This window comes from Tachysurus vachellii, chromosome 20 (genome assembly GCF_030014155.1).
Source record: "Tachysurus vachellii isolate PV-2020 chromosome 20, HZAU_Pvac_v1, whole genome shotgun sequence".
NCBI classification, from domain to species: domain Eukaryota; kingdom Metazoa; phylum Chordata; class Actinopteri; order Siluriformes; family Bagridae; genus Tachysurus; species Tachysurus vachellii.
In genome coordinates this window covers 676086-692500 of record NC_083479.1, presented here as the reverse complement: position 1 = coordinate 692500, position 16415 = coordinate 676086, and the positions used below count along the sequence as shown (strand labels likewise).

Genomic DNA, 16415 nt, shown 5'->3' with positions numbered 1-16415 from the left:
TAGCTAGCAGTAAACGCTGTCTTATGAAATATCAGTGAACTCACATTAGGATCATTACATCATCATATCAGATTTGTGGATTTTTTTTTCTACCGTCTTTAAATGTCCAAATTGTGTTTCATACAAACGCTGAGAACATCCAAGGAACTGCTCATGGACCTGAATCCTGAGACACATCTTACACCCTATCTGAAATCCTTTAAATGAGCATGAAGACGAAGCAGCATCATGGGAGGATTTTTTCCACAGACGTGATCTTCATGGTGAGAGACAGTCAGTGAGACTGCAGGTGGGATCGTATCTCCTCCTGGATGAAGAGCTGCTTCTTCTCTCATTTAGAAAACTGAGCTATAAATTAAAAACCTCAAAGCAGTGTGAAGTTTCCTAATGAGGGGTTTGAGAGGTGTGTGTGTATGTGTGTGTATGTGTGTGTATGTGTGTGTGTGTGTGTGTATAGATCTTAGACACACTATGGTAATAATAGGGACGTGACATAAACACACACACACGCAGAAGTGTGTACAGTGTTTAGTGATAATCCCTCATGAGATCCACCAGGTTCCAGTCCTGTAAGCAGTAGCACCCCCTACTCCCCCCCTTCCCCCAGTGTGTATCATCTACGTGTCGTCCTGCTTGTGAAAGTCTTCAGTGCTGAAGGCAGGAGTGAACGAGAGAATCGCAGGAATCACAGATCTCACAGTTACCCAGTGACCTCTGGATGACCTTTGACCAGAGCGGAGCTGTGAGCGTTAAAGGCCGATAAGGTCGTGAGCTTTGTAGCTGGAAAAAAATGTCAAAACTGTACCAATGCGCTGAATGTCGTGGGTTCAGTGGAGAAAAGGAGAAGTTCCAGTTCTCGATGTTCCTTTAAGTATGCAGGGTTCAGCGACGTGACCCCAGCCATGACCTTTCCCCAGACCTGAGTGCTCCAGCAGGAGGAACAGCTACTAACATCTAACGAAGGTCCTAATAAAACAAGCCGTCATCGTCAGCGCTGTTAGCGTGTCTGTGGTCTGGATGCAGAGCAGAAGCAGATGGAAGCGCGTGGGATCTTCGTCCACCAGCTGCTTTTACACACGTTTCCGACGCTCCAGCAGTCCGGAGCGGCTCGGATGGAGGGAACGTGGCACTTTCTTCTGTTGTCCTCCCACTACGACCAGCTGCTCGTTCCCCCCCATGTCCTCTACTCGCTGTGATGACGCAGTGCCAGGATTATTTTGAGAGCGTCCTTTATTAGTGGTGTGTGAGGTGGCAGATGGCGCGGTGCTGAAGGGGTTTCTGCGCTCTGACGGCTCAATCCGGGAGGAAATGTGGGCCGACGCCATTTAATGTTCAGCTAGAAAGCTAAAACGAAACTACATCTGCTCAAAAACGTCATAATTAATAACTAAAGTAAAATATTCTGACAGGTAGGTTTACTCTGAGACAGAGTCCTGGTGCTTCTGTGCTCTCACGTCCAGGTCGTGTTCACGTCTGTGTTTATTCCTCCTCCAACCTCGAAGACATTTACGAGTGAAATTTAAAGACTGAATTACTGACGGTTCTTAGACTAGATGTGTCATCTGATCACGATATTATGTGTGAAGGAGAATTTTACACCAGGCACTTCCTGTAGAGCTTGGATCGTATTCATCATCTCTGATTATGAACGTGAAAAAGCCAAGCTGAGAAGATCGGTGTTCATCAGCATCGATAGCTGTGTGTTTCTCTTGTTTTATATATATGTGTATTTTATATATGACTTTATGCTCCATCTCTCCTGATCGTGACTCTGTGACCGTAGCGCTGGAAAGGTTTGTAAGCGATTCCTCTTGAAAGTGACTCATTTCGGTTGAGACACAAACAAATCAGTTTTCTTGCGTCTCTGCACTCAGACTGAAAGCCTCAGCATCCGACACTGAGGCTCGATAAATATTTTTTTGGATGCTGCTAAGTTTGATTCAGTGGAACGAGTTTGGTTCAAAAGAGTCGACTCAGTGAAGTGACTCTTACTGCACTTTTGTACCCATGTCTTGATCACATGACTCTCACACAGCACTATACACAACTACAACTCTCTGTGTGTGTGTGTGTGTGTGTGTGTGTGTGTGTGTGTGTGTGTGTGTGTGTGTGTGTGTTGCATTAGAACAGTTTAATCCATGACGTGCATAAACGGACTACAGATGTTTGTATAATTGTTAATACACAATATAAAGTGTGTGTGTGTTTTGGTGTGTGCAGGTTTACTGATCAGCTCCGGTTGTGCTCTTTATCCTCTCGGGTGGAACAGTGATGAGGTGAAGCAGACCTGCGGTAACGCCTCAGACCAGTTTAACCTCGGTAAGATTTCAGCTTGATGTCCCTGAAACAGTCCACTAGTGTGTTCCTCCTCTTATCCTCTCACACCCCAGTCACTTATCTGTCACCATTCTTTTTTAGTAAAGTACATGCTGTTACATTTAATATTCAGTGAAGCGAGTTACTGCTCTGTCCTGAAGGTGTGGAGAATGTTCCAGCTTCACATCTGACTGGTCCACAGAGCTGACACTGGAGACTCCTTCACCACATCATACACACACGTCTCCGGTCCTTATGTAGAGTGTAAGCTGTGCGCGTCCTGGTGAACGAGCCGTTACTATAGAAACAATAAAGAACCAGAGAGAGTGTATTAAAATAAAGCTGTGATATGAAGCTGCTCTACTTGACCAACAATCAGAGTCCAGAACTCAGCAGCACTGTGGTGTAATAAGTGCAGTTTTATAGTGTGTGTGTGTTTGTGTGTGTGTTTGTGTGTGTGTCTTTGTGTGCAGGTTCGTGTGAACTCGGCTGGGCTTTTTACTGCACGTGTGTCGGAGCTGCTGTTACCGTACTGTTGTGTACATGGATGTCCTGCTTCGCCGGGAAAAAAAAGAAATACTATCCATACTGAGCACACACACACACACACACACACACACACACACACACACACACACACACACACACACATGTCAGACATAAAAAGTTGAACACACCACTGAAAAAATAACTAAATTTTGAACTGAACTAAAATTTCTTGCATGACTGACCTTTGACCTTCCAAGGTGTGTCTTTGGATTATTTTGGGGTTTTTTTGCGAAAATTTTTCATTACACAATATTTTGTGTTTATTTAAAGTTTTAACAGTTTTTTTTTTTTTTTATATTCGGGTCTCTGACTTTTCAGGTTATTAGCTGTTATTTTTAATGAAAGGAAAATGAGTGTCTGCACATTTTATTTTATTTTTAGTCTTTTACTGATTTGTATTTAAAAACCTTGACCTGTTTATTGCCTTAAATATTTCACATGCAATAAAAATGTGGAGCGTTTGTTTTAAATGTAGAATAAATGGTGTCATTTTTATTTTTTTTTCCTAAAACCTGAGTTATTATAATTTCCTCTTTTCTCAATAAATAAATATTTAACCTGCAGCTGTTATTTTCTGATTTTAATCTCATTACCCATTTAAACAGGAAATGTTTTCTTGCTGGTTGTTAATCAAGATGAAATTGATTACATCTGCAGTTTGGCTCAGAGAAATCGAACCTGACCTGGAGGAAGATTTCCGAATGAAAACAGCTTGCTGGTGTGTTTCAGTAAGAAGAACATGCTCATAATCCTGAATTTGTTTTCTCTCGAAGTGCTTTCCTGTAGTTTGGGGTGATATGTGGGTCGTAATCACACGGGGACTGGAAACCAGTTTATATTTATACACAGCATCAGGTCCAAACTCACACAAGGCCATGAATGTATAAAAAAACTGACATCATTCAATACAGTAAGAAGAATTAAACATTAGACATCTTACATCCAAGAAGAAGGCTTTAATTTCATGTCATGTGTGACGTCATAAGACGGTAGAAGGCTTTAATTTCATGTCATGTGTGACGTCATAAGACGGTAGAAGGCTTTAATTTCATGTCATGTGTGACGTCATAAGACGGTAGAAGGCTTTAATTTCATGTCATGTGTGACGTCATAAGAAGGCTTTGGAAATTAAAATGATTAATACAAACTTTTGCCATTTTTAATGGATAGGCAGTAGTGATAGTTTTCTGCCATCTAGTGTCATTTCTAGATGAACATTTACAAAGATTAGTGAATTATTATTTTCTCTCGTAATTTGATAATATAATAATATCTTGTGTACACAATTAATTCAGAATCCAACTGAATTTGACTCGTTTTCACCGAATTGACTCGTTTTCACCGAATCGACTCGTTTCTTACTTCATTTATTTTCAGTGATTCGGATCATTTGACTCGGCTCACCAGTTCGATCGGATTCTATTTAATTTTCTTTCTAAATAAAGTTTTACAATGTAAAAAAATGTGCGATTGTTCTTCTTTACCTAATAACTAACGTTCGTGTTGCGTTAATGTGATTGTAATGCTGTTTAAACACAAACGGCTCGTGGATGTGATTGGCTGCCGTAACAGCGCCTTGTGATTGGCGCGTTTCCCCACTAGGATTGTGGGTAGTGTAGTTACTTCACAGGGTTCGTTTGCATACAAACTAAAGTTTAGCTCACGATAACATACAAACTCGACATTTTTATACATTATCGCTTAAATTCATGAATAAGATCAATAATAATTAAATTCCAAACAGTGAATAAAAAATGGAGTGTGTTATTTCCGGATTCTTGCTGTTATTATGATTCAAAAGGGACGGTTGAAAATAAGAGCCTTAGGGCTCGTGTTGACACGTGACAGCCTTTATTTAATTTGATTGGCTAAACCGATTGAGTCGGTGGCCAATCAGGATGAAGAAATCCACCGCGGACCGTTTGAAGGCTGTGTTTGAAAAGCGGCGGCGTGACAACAGACACAAAGCTCTAAACAGCACTAAAGGTACTTTTGGTTCTGCTATAGTTTCATTTTTAGGTCAGTTTTTAACAGATATTATATTTGCGACTCTTCAGCAGTGAAGGTAAGACGTATCTGTCATGAATGCTTTGTTAAATATAACATTAAATATAACGTTTCAGCTCTTATTTATAATTATTTATAATTGATAGTGAAAGTAAATAAATGACATGTTCATTATAAATGTGTTTGACTTGAGTGTTAATGATCACTGATCTCCTGCAGGCTTTTCTTTTAGTGTTAAAACCCTTAAACTGTCATTGGGATGTTGGGATAATATTATAGTTTATTATATGAGTTTTGTTTTATCAATAACGTCTGTAAATATATTTGTCATTGGACAAATATACTCAATGTACAAATGTACTCAAAATGAGAATAATGAAATTGTCTCATAATTCAGTTTTCATAAAATTGCCCTTCGTGTTGTTTTGAAAAAGACAGAATTGACTTTTGGGGCAGAAACCACTTTTTTACCCTCTTCCTCCTCCTCTTCCTCCTCCCCTCAGAGGAATGCAGGAGTCATGCTGGGATTGAAATCTCACTATTAACACCAGGCTGTGTGTCGGACATGCAGGGTGCAGCTCGTTATGATGTTCTGTCACTTTTTAATCAGCTTCACTGTTGTGTGTGTGTGTGTGTGTGTGTGTGTGTGTGTGTGTGTGTGTGCAGGTGATCATTTAACCCCATCAGAGGAGTGAGCGACGGCAATATGGACACCGCAGTAAAAAAGGTAACCGAGTGACCTGGAGAACGGCGGAACTAGACGTTAGGAAACCGGACGTATTGATGCTGTTTGTATGTGAATAATGTTACTGTGATTTTTATCTGTTGTTTATTAATGTTTCTTTTTCAGAGTAATAAGGAAAACTCCAAGCCGGAGGCTGGACCAAAAAAAACAGAGTCCAGAAATTTCATATCTAAGCAACAGCAGCTGAGGAGACCTGCACCGCTGCAGTCCAAAAATGACCCGAGGGAGGAGAAGGCTGGAGACAAGGTCCAGTCTAAAGCGCAGGTTAAACCAGCCAAGAACAACGATTTGGATTCCATGAGGCGGAAAACCCTGAGTCAGGCCTTCCGCACTGAACAAACCCTGAGACACCGGAAACTGGTGCTGGAGTCAGAGAAGCCTCCATCGTCTGTCGCTCCAAAACCCCTCCTCCCTGGTACCTACAAGGGCAGAGTGGTACAATCCAAAATAGACTGCTTCAGGAAGCCGCCGAGTGGCCAAGAGAAGAACCTGTCCGAAGCTGTGATGGTGATTCGGTCCAAATCCACCACAGCGCTGTCTGCTTCCTCAAGAGCAGGAGTCCAGCGGAGTGTGCAGAGCAGAACGAAGTCAGGGTCAGACGCAAAGATTAACGTGCAGAAGACGGTTCCTCAAAGAAGGATACAAACAATAGGTCCAGCAAAGACAGCTGCTGTCTCCACCAAGCCCCCGGCGGTCTCCACCAAGCCCCCGACGGTCTCCACCAAGCCCCCGGCGGTCTCCACCAAAAAAAATACCATCTCCACCAAACCATCTGTGATCTCTAGAAAACCAGGTACAATGTCCGCAAGACCACCGACAGTGACTTCATTCATCAAGAAGAAGGAACCATTGAAACCTGCTGCAGTTGCTAGTGAGCAGAAATCACAAAGGTCCATCTCGAGCTCCATCAGTCAGTACAGAGTCCGAGTGGAATCCAACGAGGAGAGACGGTGAGTCAGGAACATCACAGAGCTGCCGAGATGTTGACAGTGATGAATTCTCTGATACAGCAATTTATTGTTTCTTCTCAGTAAAATGACAGTGATGAACTTTGATGTTATAGAATTATACTCAGCTTCAGTCTGTTTGCGTATCCCCCCCCCCTTCTCAGGGAAAAGTTAGCTGCATGGTTGGCGTCGAAGGGGAAAACTCTGAAAAGACCGACGATGACTCAGAAGTCTGCATCTCAGACATGTAACCCTCGACTCAGCACTGAAGATGAAGCTCAGCCAGAAGCGAGTGAACAAGCTGAAGCGGTGCCTGTCAATCAAACGGAACAGAGCGAGGTTCTTCAGACTAAACCTGCCTTCTCCAGCAGCCCGAATCACATCCTCAACATCACACTGGACCTGCTGGACAACTCGGACACGGAGCTGCCTGGAGAGCCCGACATCAGGATGGAATCGGTATTTCTCTCACACACACACACAAGCTAATGTTATGAGTTTATAAAAAAAAAGTCATTAAATTGTAACTTGTCACTTTTGTTTTTCTAAGATTTGACTTGCCCTTGTACTTTATTTATGTATTTATTTGTTTTGTTCCTGTAGCTGGTTATAAACCTGTGTGAAAGATTGGAGGCGATGGAAACTCCGTCCTCATGCAAGAGCGGTGAGTTTTATTTCAATGAAATCAATCACTATCTCTCTCACTCATTTTCTACCACTTATCTGAACTACTCGGGTCACGGCATCAAGGCAGGATACACCCTGGACGGCGTGCCAACCCATCGCAGGGCACACACACACTCTCATTCACTCACACAATCACACACTACGGACAATTTTTCCAGTGATGTCAATCAACCTACCATGCATGTCTTTTGACCGGGGGAGGAAACCAGAGTACCCGGAGGAAACCCCCGAGGCACGGGGAGAACATGCAAACTCCACACACACAAGGTGGAGGTGGGAGTCGAACCCCAAACCCTGGAGGTGTGAGGCGAACGTGCTAACCACTAAGCCACCGTGACCCCCTGAAATCAATCAGAAAACAGGAATAGAGCTTGTTTGAGGTTTTCTGCTTCTCAGCTCCTCACTTTTTCTTATGCTGTACATAATGTGTAATACAACTAACTTATCTTGATATTCATCGCAACTGTTGAACAGTAAATTAATAATTAAACGGTTTTCTAATTTCTCGAGCAGACACAAAGGCAGGAGGAGGCGCAGAGGCCGAGGTGAAGGTAGAAGAAGAAATGCCCGAGTACCAAATTCTGGAGGAGGAAGAACTGAGAGAGGAACCAAAGGCCACCTCTGGAGTGAAGAAGAACGAGGAGGATGGAGAGGAAGAAAAGGAAACTGTCAAGGCAGGTGAAGAGAAGAAACTGTCTGAAGGTGATGATGAGGAGGATGAAGAAGAGGAGATGGACTCCACTCCTGCAGATGTTCTGGATGCGTGTGTTGTGAAGTACAGCGTGAAAACAACTCCATTTCTGCAGAGGTGATGGTTCTTTAATAATAATTTGATAGTAATTTGTGATAATTTGATGATAATTTTAGCAAAACATTCATCATTTAATCACATTTTTCATTATTATTAATCTATTTCTTTAAATGCTAAACAGTTCTGTGTTTATTTATAATTATAATTATACATATTTTCATTGTAGGTCCTTTTTTTTTTTTTGGATCAGTTTTAACAATTATTGCTAGTTGGATTTATTTGGATTTTGTTTACTTGTTTGTCTGATTCCTTTACTGCTGCTCGTTAGTGCTGGTGTTTATGGATTGATAGATTGAGGTTTTTTCTAAACAGTGTGAGGAAGAGGATGGAGGGTGAAATGGCTAACGGTACTTCAGGCTCTTGCTGTAAAAGTTCCATTAAAGAGCTGAAGTTTCTGACACCGGTGCGCCGCTCGTCCCGGATCCACAGAAACTCGTCCCGTCTGCCGGGCATGCTGAACGAACACGACCCCTGTGTGTCCTCGCTGGCCGAGCTGGAGCTGCTGGACTCTCATGCCTACGTCTACAGGAAGAACCCTGCGCTGCTGCAGCACCTCCCTGATCAGCGCCCTGAAGCCCAGAGCTCCGAACCCACCTGCAAATAAACACAGCCAGTCACCAGCACAGGAGGTGCACATACTTTATCTACAGCTACATGCAAATACTAAACCTTAAGCTGTGGCAGGAAAAACAGTGGGCTTATTTTAATATGTAAATATATGATTTTTCTATCGGTTCACTTACACCTGTAACAAAGTATAGAGGTGACTGAAGGCAAAAAGATGGATTTTATTAATGATGAATGTTAGTAATGCTACACTAATGGGGTTTGGAGGTTTTTATTAACTGATCATTTAAGTGTGTTTTACTTAACAATGTTAAACTAACCCCAGACAGATATGGTGGAAACCTATAAAGTCAAATGAAATAAAAAAATTTAAAAAAAGCAAGCAGGATTTACTGTCCATTAAAGAGCCTGTGAAACCAGTCAGGAGCGTAGAGACGTGTAATGTGCACAAACGTCCTGAGATTACTGTGTGAAAGGTTTTAGTTCCACTAACAACTGATGCAGGAAAAAAGAGGTTCAGCTGTTTTTACCGCCTTTATTACTACGAAAGCCTTAACAGATTATAACCTATATAACATTATCTGTGATTGACAGGTGTGTAACCTAGCAACACAAGCTGCTGTATGCATATGTGTGTGTATATATACTGTATATATAAACTAAGTGCCAATGGAAAAGTGTTAACACTTCAGGGTGAATCAGGACTCTTATGTTGCTTCACAGGCTAAATGCAGTTGTTCGTAATACTGTAGATGCACCCCAATATTCACAGGAAATACAATTGTGAATATTTTCTCTTAATCGAAGTTTATTATTAATAAATTGTATGAATGCCCAAAACTGCTCCTGTTTATTTCCCCTGATGTTTCTGGTCCAGTGTTCAGGACCAACACCGTTCACATGATTAACGTACCTTAAGATTCAGGCTCATGTATTGTTTGGGGATTTCTTTAAATAAACTCAGTTCTCTATAGAAAATATAACAGTTTTTTTTTTTTATTGAATACTTTATTTTTATTATAAAATATTAGCTATAGTTTCACTTGAGTAGGAATGTAATAAATTATTAATAAATACATAATTATTAAGAATATTAATACATAAACATTCTAACGTGCACTTAAACACGCATTAAATATCAAAACGTGAAACTAAAAACAATATTAAATATGTTTTCAATATAATTAATTTTTTTATGTTTTTGAATTTGCACGTCCGTTAAAACGCCTCAGAGTTCGTTTGGGCCAATCAGGTGCCGCTTTCTCATCCGGGCACTCGTACAGTAACGGCTAGCCCTTTAGCTAACGTCAGTGTAATCTAGAATTAAGGCAGAATTTTAGTTACGTTCTTTTAAATAAAATGCAGTTTGGTTTTTAAACGGACGGCGACAGAAGTAGCTTTTTATCTGACGTAAATAAGTCATAGTATTTAGTATTTATAGTATTTACGGGTGCTGTCATTTTTACCTCATGACGTCACACTGAAAACATTTAATAAAAAAATGCAGCAGCGTAAAAGTGCTCTTTATATATAAACAGCGTTGGTGTGTAATAAATGAAATTAGTAAATTATTATTTACATTTTTTCATAAGAACATTTTTGAAAACGTTTGTAAAAACACCTCGGTTTGTGATTGGTGGGTCGCCGAGGAAGTAGCGCGCAAAGCATTGTGGGAAGGAGGTGAATTGTTCGTGTTGACTCCTCCAGGCCACACAAAGCACTAGAGTGCCGAATAAATTTAGTCATTTACATTGAATTAATCACAAAAACTGAGTAAAAACTACAATAAAAGTGTTTAATTTAACCATGCCGAATTTCTGCGCGGCTCTGCACTGTTCCAGGATGAGTTCCCACTCTGTGTTGGCGTTCTTCAGGTTCCCGCGGGATCCGGAGAGGTAACAGTCACTTCTATCATCACCAACACACACACACACACACACACAAACACACTCACTCACACACACACACACACACACACACACAACTCTTACACCTCTAACACTGGTCTGTCCGCTTAAAGAGACTCGTGTCGTAAAGGTTTGGTTTAGGACACGCGAAGTGTTAAAGTTCAGTGTTAGCTGCTGCTGTGTTGATGGAGCTGTCTGTCTGTCTGTCTGTGGGTTTGTCTGTCTGTGGGTCTGTCTGTCTGTCTGTCTGTCTGTGGGTCTGTCTGTCTGTCTGTGGGTCTGTCTGTCTGTCTGTCTGTGGGTCTGTCTGTCTGTCTGAGGGTCTTTCTGTCTGTCTGTCTGTGGGTTTGTCTGTCTGTGGGTCTGTCTGTCTGTCTGTCTGTGGGTCTGTCTGTCTGTCTGTGGGTCTGTCTGTCTGTCTGAGGGTCTTTCTGTCTGTCTGTCTGTGGGTTTGTCTGTCTGTGGGTCTGTCTGTCTGTCTGAGGGTCTTTCTGTCTGTCTGTCTGTCTGTCTGTGGGTTTGTCTGTCTGTGGGTCTGTCTGTCTGTGGGTCTGTCTGTCTGTGGGTCTGTCTGAGGGTCTTTCTGTCTGTCTGTCTGAGGGTCTGTCTGTCTGTCTGTCTGTCTGTGTGTGGGTCTGTCTGTCTGTCTGTGGGTCTGTCTGTCTGTCTGAGGGTCTTTCTGTCTGTCTGTCTGTGGGTTTGTCTGTCTGTGGGTCTGTCTGTCTGTCTGAGGGTCTGTCTGTCTGTCTGAGGGTCTGTCTGTGGGTCTGTCTGAGGGTCTTTCTGTCGGTCTGTCTGTCTGAGGGTCTGTCTGTGGGTCTGTCTGTGGGTCTGTCTGAGGGTCTGTCTGAGGGTCTGTCTGTCTGTCTGAGGGTCTTTCTGTCGGTCTGTCTGATGGTCTGTCTGAGGGTCTGTCTGAGGGTCTGCCAGTCTGTCTCTTCATGGGGTCGTTTTTGACTTTAGTACCGGTAACAATGACATTATCACTGGAACACTGAACCTTTATCACACTTTGATTTGTGTAATTTCCTCTCACACCATTTAGTATCGTCTTTCTTTATTTTTTTCTTTTCCTATTTGACGATCAGGTATAAATTCTGATCTAGATTCAGTAAATAATACTGAACTGTAAGTGTAGCATTGACATAAAATACACCTTAGAATAAATATAATGCAGAATTCAGGGTATTTTTTTATTTCTTTTTTTGTTGTGCGGAACAAATTAGTGTCTATTTTGAAATGAACAAGTGCAAAAAGTTACACACAGAGGGTCCTCACTATTTAGTCATTTTAGTAACCAAGTGATGCATTTGTTTATCTGCTTAATCCTTTTCTTTTACCTTCATTTATTTAACTTAAATATTAACTTGTTTGATAAGTCCTTTATATAATTCTATATAAAACATTACTTTTTTTTTATACTTTTTTATTTGAAATGCTTAATTAAATATGTTGGTTGTTTGGTGTTTAATACCTGGATGATTGTAATCATGGTCTTTGTGTCCTGTGTGTGTTTCTGACTCGTCTTTTGGTTTCCCACAAATCATCACACCGTCTGTTTTAGCACAGCATCCACTTTTATAAATAAAGAAAAAAGGTTTTATTTATTTGCTGCATGTTGCACTTTTGGTACTGATGTATCTGCAGTTCTATTAATAATGTGTGTGTGTTTGTGGTTTGTGTAGGTGTAAGAAGTGGGTAGAGAACTGCAGTCGGTCAGATCTGAGAGATAAAACGCCAGAACACCTGAACAAATACCACAGACTGTGTGCCAGACACTTCGAGCCTGATCTGATCTTAAAAACTGTAAGTATGTGTGCGTGCGCCTGTGTGTGTGTGTGCTCCTGTGTGTGTGCTCCTGTGTGTGTGCTCCTGTGTGTGTGCTCCTGTGTGTGTGCGCCTGTGTGTGTGTGTGTGTGTGTGTGTGCTCCTGTGTGTGTGTGCTCCTGTGTGTGTGTGCGCCTGTGTGTGTGCTCCTGTATGTGTGCTCCTGTGTGTGTGCGCCTGTGTGTGTGTGTGTGTGTGCGCCTGTGTGTGTGTGTGTGCGCCTGTGTGTGTGTGTGCGCCTGTGTGTGTGTGTGCGCCTGTGTGTGTGTGTGTGCGCCTGTGTGTGTGTGTGTGTGTGCGCCTGTGTGTGTGTGTGTGCGCCTGTGTGTGTGTGTGTGCGCCTGTGTGTGTGTGTGTGCGCCTGTGTGTGTGTGTGAGAGAGAGAGAGAGAGAATTTATTATTATTATTATTATTATTATTATTATTATTATTATTACAGATGCACTGACGTGTGTCTTATTATGATGTGTGTTTTTCTCACCTTCAGAGCCCATTCAGGACAGTTCTAAAGGACACAGCGATACCCACAATCTTTGACCATCCCACCCGCAAACGGGCAAATGAACAGGTTTGAGTTTCTGTGTTTGAATTTGAACAGGTTTGAATTTGTCTGTGTGTGTATTTCTGTGTGCGTCTGTGTCTGTGTGCGTCTGTCCCCGTTTGTGTCTGTCCGTCCGTGTGTGTGCGTCTGTCCGTCCGTCTGTGTGCGCCTGTCCGTCTGTGTGCGCCTGTCCGTCTGTGTGCGCCTGTCCGTCTGTGTGCGCCTGTCCGTCTGTGTGCGTCTGTCCGTCTGTGTGCGCCTGTCCGTCCGTCTGTGTGCGTCTGTCCGTCTGTGTGCGCCTGTCTCTGTCTGTTGAAACAGATGAGTTGGTGATTTTAATGATGTTTTCATCTTCAGCAGGATGAAGAAAACACGCCACAGGTTAAAGTTCAGAGAGGTGAGTTTATCTCAAGGATCTGATGGTAAACTGTATATTTTTAGGACCGGAGCAGTCTTATTGCTCCTGGCTTCCAGCCTAATGCTTGTGTGTTTCTAATGTTTGTGTGTTTGTGTATAAGTGGAGGAGAATCAGGACAAGGATGTGGAGAAGGCCACAGAAAGTGTTAACGGCCAGGACGCTCCTGAAGAACCCCAGCTGGTGGAAAAGAACTGGGATCAGCGCGAGTATCTGCGCTCCCTGTTTGACTTGGTGGTCATGATGGGGCGGCAGAACATCCCCTTGCAGGGCCACTCGGACAAAGACCCGAGGAGCAAAGCCTTCACTCCCAGCAACATCCAGGCACTGTTGGAGTTCCGCATCAACGCAGGCGACGATGCTCTACGGAGGAGGATTGAGACGTCACCCGCCAGTTTGGAGTCCTGCTCGTCCACACAGCTGTATCAGATCTTGGAGGTGTGCGAGAGGTGCATTTGCAAGGAGCTGCTCTCCGAGGTGAAAGAGGAACGCTTTTTCTCTTTGGTCATGGAAAACGTTGTGGATATCGCCGGGGAGAGCAGAATCCCCGCCTTCATCCGCTTTGTGGATCAGAACAACTGTCTGCGTGAGGAGTTTTTGGGATTCCAGCTCTTTGAAGGTGATGCTGAAAGCATCGTCACAAACCTCTGTGTTGAGATATCAGAGAAAGGGTTGAGCATGGAGGACTGCAGAGGGCAGGCGTACTTCAGCACCGGCGTCCACTCCGCCAAAGTGAAAGCCGTCGCTACCAAACTGAGCGAGTGCTATCCCTTAGCGGTTCTCACTCCCAGCTCTGCCCACGCCCTAAACATCAGCCTGGCCAACAGCATGCACTTCACAAGCGTGCAGCTCGTCATGTCCACCCTAAAGAGGATCGACGCCTTCTTCAGCAGGTCTCCTTTTTTGCTGGATCAGCTGGAGGGCGCCATTTCGATTTATTACCAGGGGAACGAGGAGAAGGCAAACATCCTCAAGCATGTGTGTCATATTGACTGGACGCTGCAGCACGACGCCTTCGAGGTTGCTGTAGACCTCCTGGAGTCTCTGCTCCTCTGCATGGACAGCATCCACGACAACGAGGAGCTGAAGTGGAGCGACGAGATCTCGCACGAGGCCTTCGTGGTCTCAGAGGCGCTGGCGGACTTCGAGTTTGTGATGGCACTGGTGGTCTTGAAAAACACACTGTCGTTTTCCAGGGCGTTTGGGAGGAACCTTCAGGGGCAAACCAGCGAAGTCTTCTTTGCCGCTAACAGCTTGCCGGCCGTCCTGCACTCGCTCAACGAGGTCCTCGAGAACATCGAGGTTTATCACGAGTTCTGGTTTGAAGAAGCGGTCAACCTCGCTGCCGCCTTGGAGATCCCCGTCAAAATCCCCAGGCTCTTCTTTAGGAAGCAGCGTCCGGACGCTGGAGACGAGATCCAACCCGAGACCTACTACAAAGTCCACTTGACGTTCCCGGTCGTCTCTCAGGTAATAAAGGAGCTGAGCGATTTCTTCTCTGCAAATCACCTTAACGCGCTTCGGTCGCTGTCGTTCGTCCCGGCGATCATGTCACAGCTCAAGTTTAACACGGAGGAGAACAGTGCCGACGTCTACAAGAACGACCTTCCCAACCCCGATACTCTTCCCACTGAGCTCAACTGCTGGAAGATCAAGTGGAAGCACGGCACCAAGAACGTCACGCAGCCCTCCACCATCTACGAGACGCTCCAGCTGTCTGATGTCAAGTTTTTCCCCAACGTGTGTGCGCTCCTCAAAGTCCTCCACTGCCTCCCGGTGCTGTCGCTCATAGAGGAGAAGTGCAGCGAGTCGAGGAGGCGTCTGACGGCATACCTGCGGGACACGCCCCCCAAACACAGACACAAGAGCCTGGCACTGTTTAACATCAACTGTGCCGTGAGGGTGGATGTGGACCTGATGATGGAGGCGTATCTCACAACGTATCCAGACAGCGAGGTGACGGAGGAACCTGCATGAATAACACGACAGAAATAAGAATCAGTGCTTGATGTAATATTCTAGATTTTGATGCAGATTTGGAGGCGTGTTGTTATGGGACCCAGGTCAGAGTTTAATCAACCAATCACAACCTCTTATCACATAACTCCTGGGCATCAGCTTTAAATCTTATCTGCCATTAACCTTCATTATTTTATGTTCTTTTTTTTTGTTGTTGTTTAGTTTTATTTTGCCTAAACCTACTTTTTTTTGCCTGTACATTGTGTGTGTGTGTGTGTGTGTGTGTGTGTGTGTGTGTGTGTGTGTGTGTGTGTGTGTGGTATTGAGATGCACTGGAAGTGAATCAGAACTGAAGACTCTTGTGTTATTGTGTTGTTAAAAACCATTTCCGCTATTTTTGATTACTCAATGTGGATTAAATAAATATTTTTACTTTAGGCATCACTGTGTGTGTCTGTATGTGTGTGTGTGTGTGTCTGTATGTGTGTGTGTGTGTGTGTGTGTCTGTATGTGTGTGTCTGTATGTGTGTGTGTGTGTGTCTGTATGTGTGTGTGTGTGTGTGTGTGTCTGTATGTGCGTGTGTGTGTCTGTATGTACGTGTGTGTGTCTGTATGTGTGTGTGTGTGCGCAAGTCATGCACGATCAGTTTCACTCCAGAAAAAGTAGAAAGTTTTACTACACTTCTGTTTAATATCTGAACTTTATAATATCTGCTTTATAAATCTGCTGTATTTTTAATGTTTAGATGATTTTTACTAAAATCACAGCCAACTTACTGAAGCATGTCGTCATTTTCTGATTTTTATAAAAGGTGTTTAATCACAAACTAATAAATAAGTGTGAGCTGTTTTATTATTATCCTTCATTATCCTCTCACTCTCTCTCCCCCCTCTCCGTCCATCTCTCTCTCTCTGTCCCTCACACCCCCTCTCCCCCACCCTCCTCTCCCCCTCTCCCACACCCTCCTCTCCCCCTCTCCCACACCCTCCTCTCCCACCCCCCCCTCTGTCTGTCTCTCTCTCTCTTTCTCCATCTCTCTCACTCTCTGTCCCTCACCCCCCTTCCCTCTCTCACCCCCTCTCTTTCTCCCTCCGTCTGTCTCTCTCCCTCCCTCACCCCCTCTCCCACCCCCCTC

General features: G+C 43.6%; 3 protein-coding genes across 5 annotated transcripts in view; all 3 read left to right on the top strand.

Annotated features, from left to right (window-relative positions):
• lhfpl6 (LHFPL tetraspan subfamily member 6) overlaps positions 1–2965 on the top strand; it is an 11751-nt gene extending 8786 nt beyond the window's left edge. Inside the window, exons 3-4 of the mRNA XM_060896525.1 lie at positions 2221–2319; positions 2790–2965. Coding sequence (XP_060752508.1) covers positions 2221–2319; positions 2790–2908 — 218 coding nt within the window. The 3' untranslated portion in view covers positions 2909–2965. The remainder of the gene's footprint in view (positions 1–2220; positions 2320–2789) is intronic.
• Positions 2966–4801: 1836 nt separating this feature from the next.
• On the top strand, positions 4802–9469 carry si:ch211-266i6.3 (cytoskeleton-associated protein 2). Of its 2 annotated transcripts, none has more exons than XM_060896252.1 (7): positions 4802–4851; positions 5539–5599; positions 5723–6567; positions 6729–7023; positions 7168–7228; positions 7765–8059; positions 8375–9469. In XM_060896252.1, exons 2-7 carry the CDS (start codon positions 5579–5581, stop codon positions 8664–8666), a joined length of 1809 nt encoding a protein of 602 aa, XP_060752235.1. In that variant the 5' UTR covers positions 4802–4851; positions 5539–5578; the 3' UTR covers positions 8667–9469. The 2 variants fall into 2 exon arrangements, with proteins under 2 accessions (XP_060752235.1, XP_060752234.1); XM_060896251.1 differs by having other exon boundaries at positions 4805–4930.
• Positions 9470–10301: 832 nt separating this feature from the next.
• On the top strand, positions 10302–16117 carry thap12a (THAP domain containing 12a). Of its 2 annotated transcripts, none has more exons than XM_060896242.1 (5): positions 10302–10524; positions 12222–12342; positions 12852–12932; positions 13266–13302; positions 13424–16117. In XM_060896242.1, exons 1-5 carry the CDS (start codon positions 10436–10438, stop codon positions 15295–15297), a joined length of 2202 nt encoding a protein of 733 aa, XP_060752225.1. In that variant the 5' UTR covers positions 10302–10435; the 3' UTR covers positions 15298–16117. The 2 variants fall into 2 exon arrangements, with proteins under 2 accessions (XP_060752225.1, XP_060752224.1); XM_060896241.1 differs by having other exon boundaries at positions 10303–10524; positions 13263–13302.
• Positions 16118–16415: the final 298 nt, after the last annotated feature.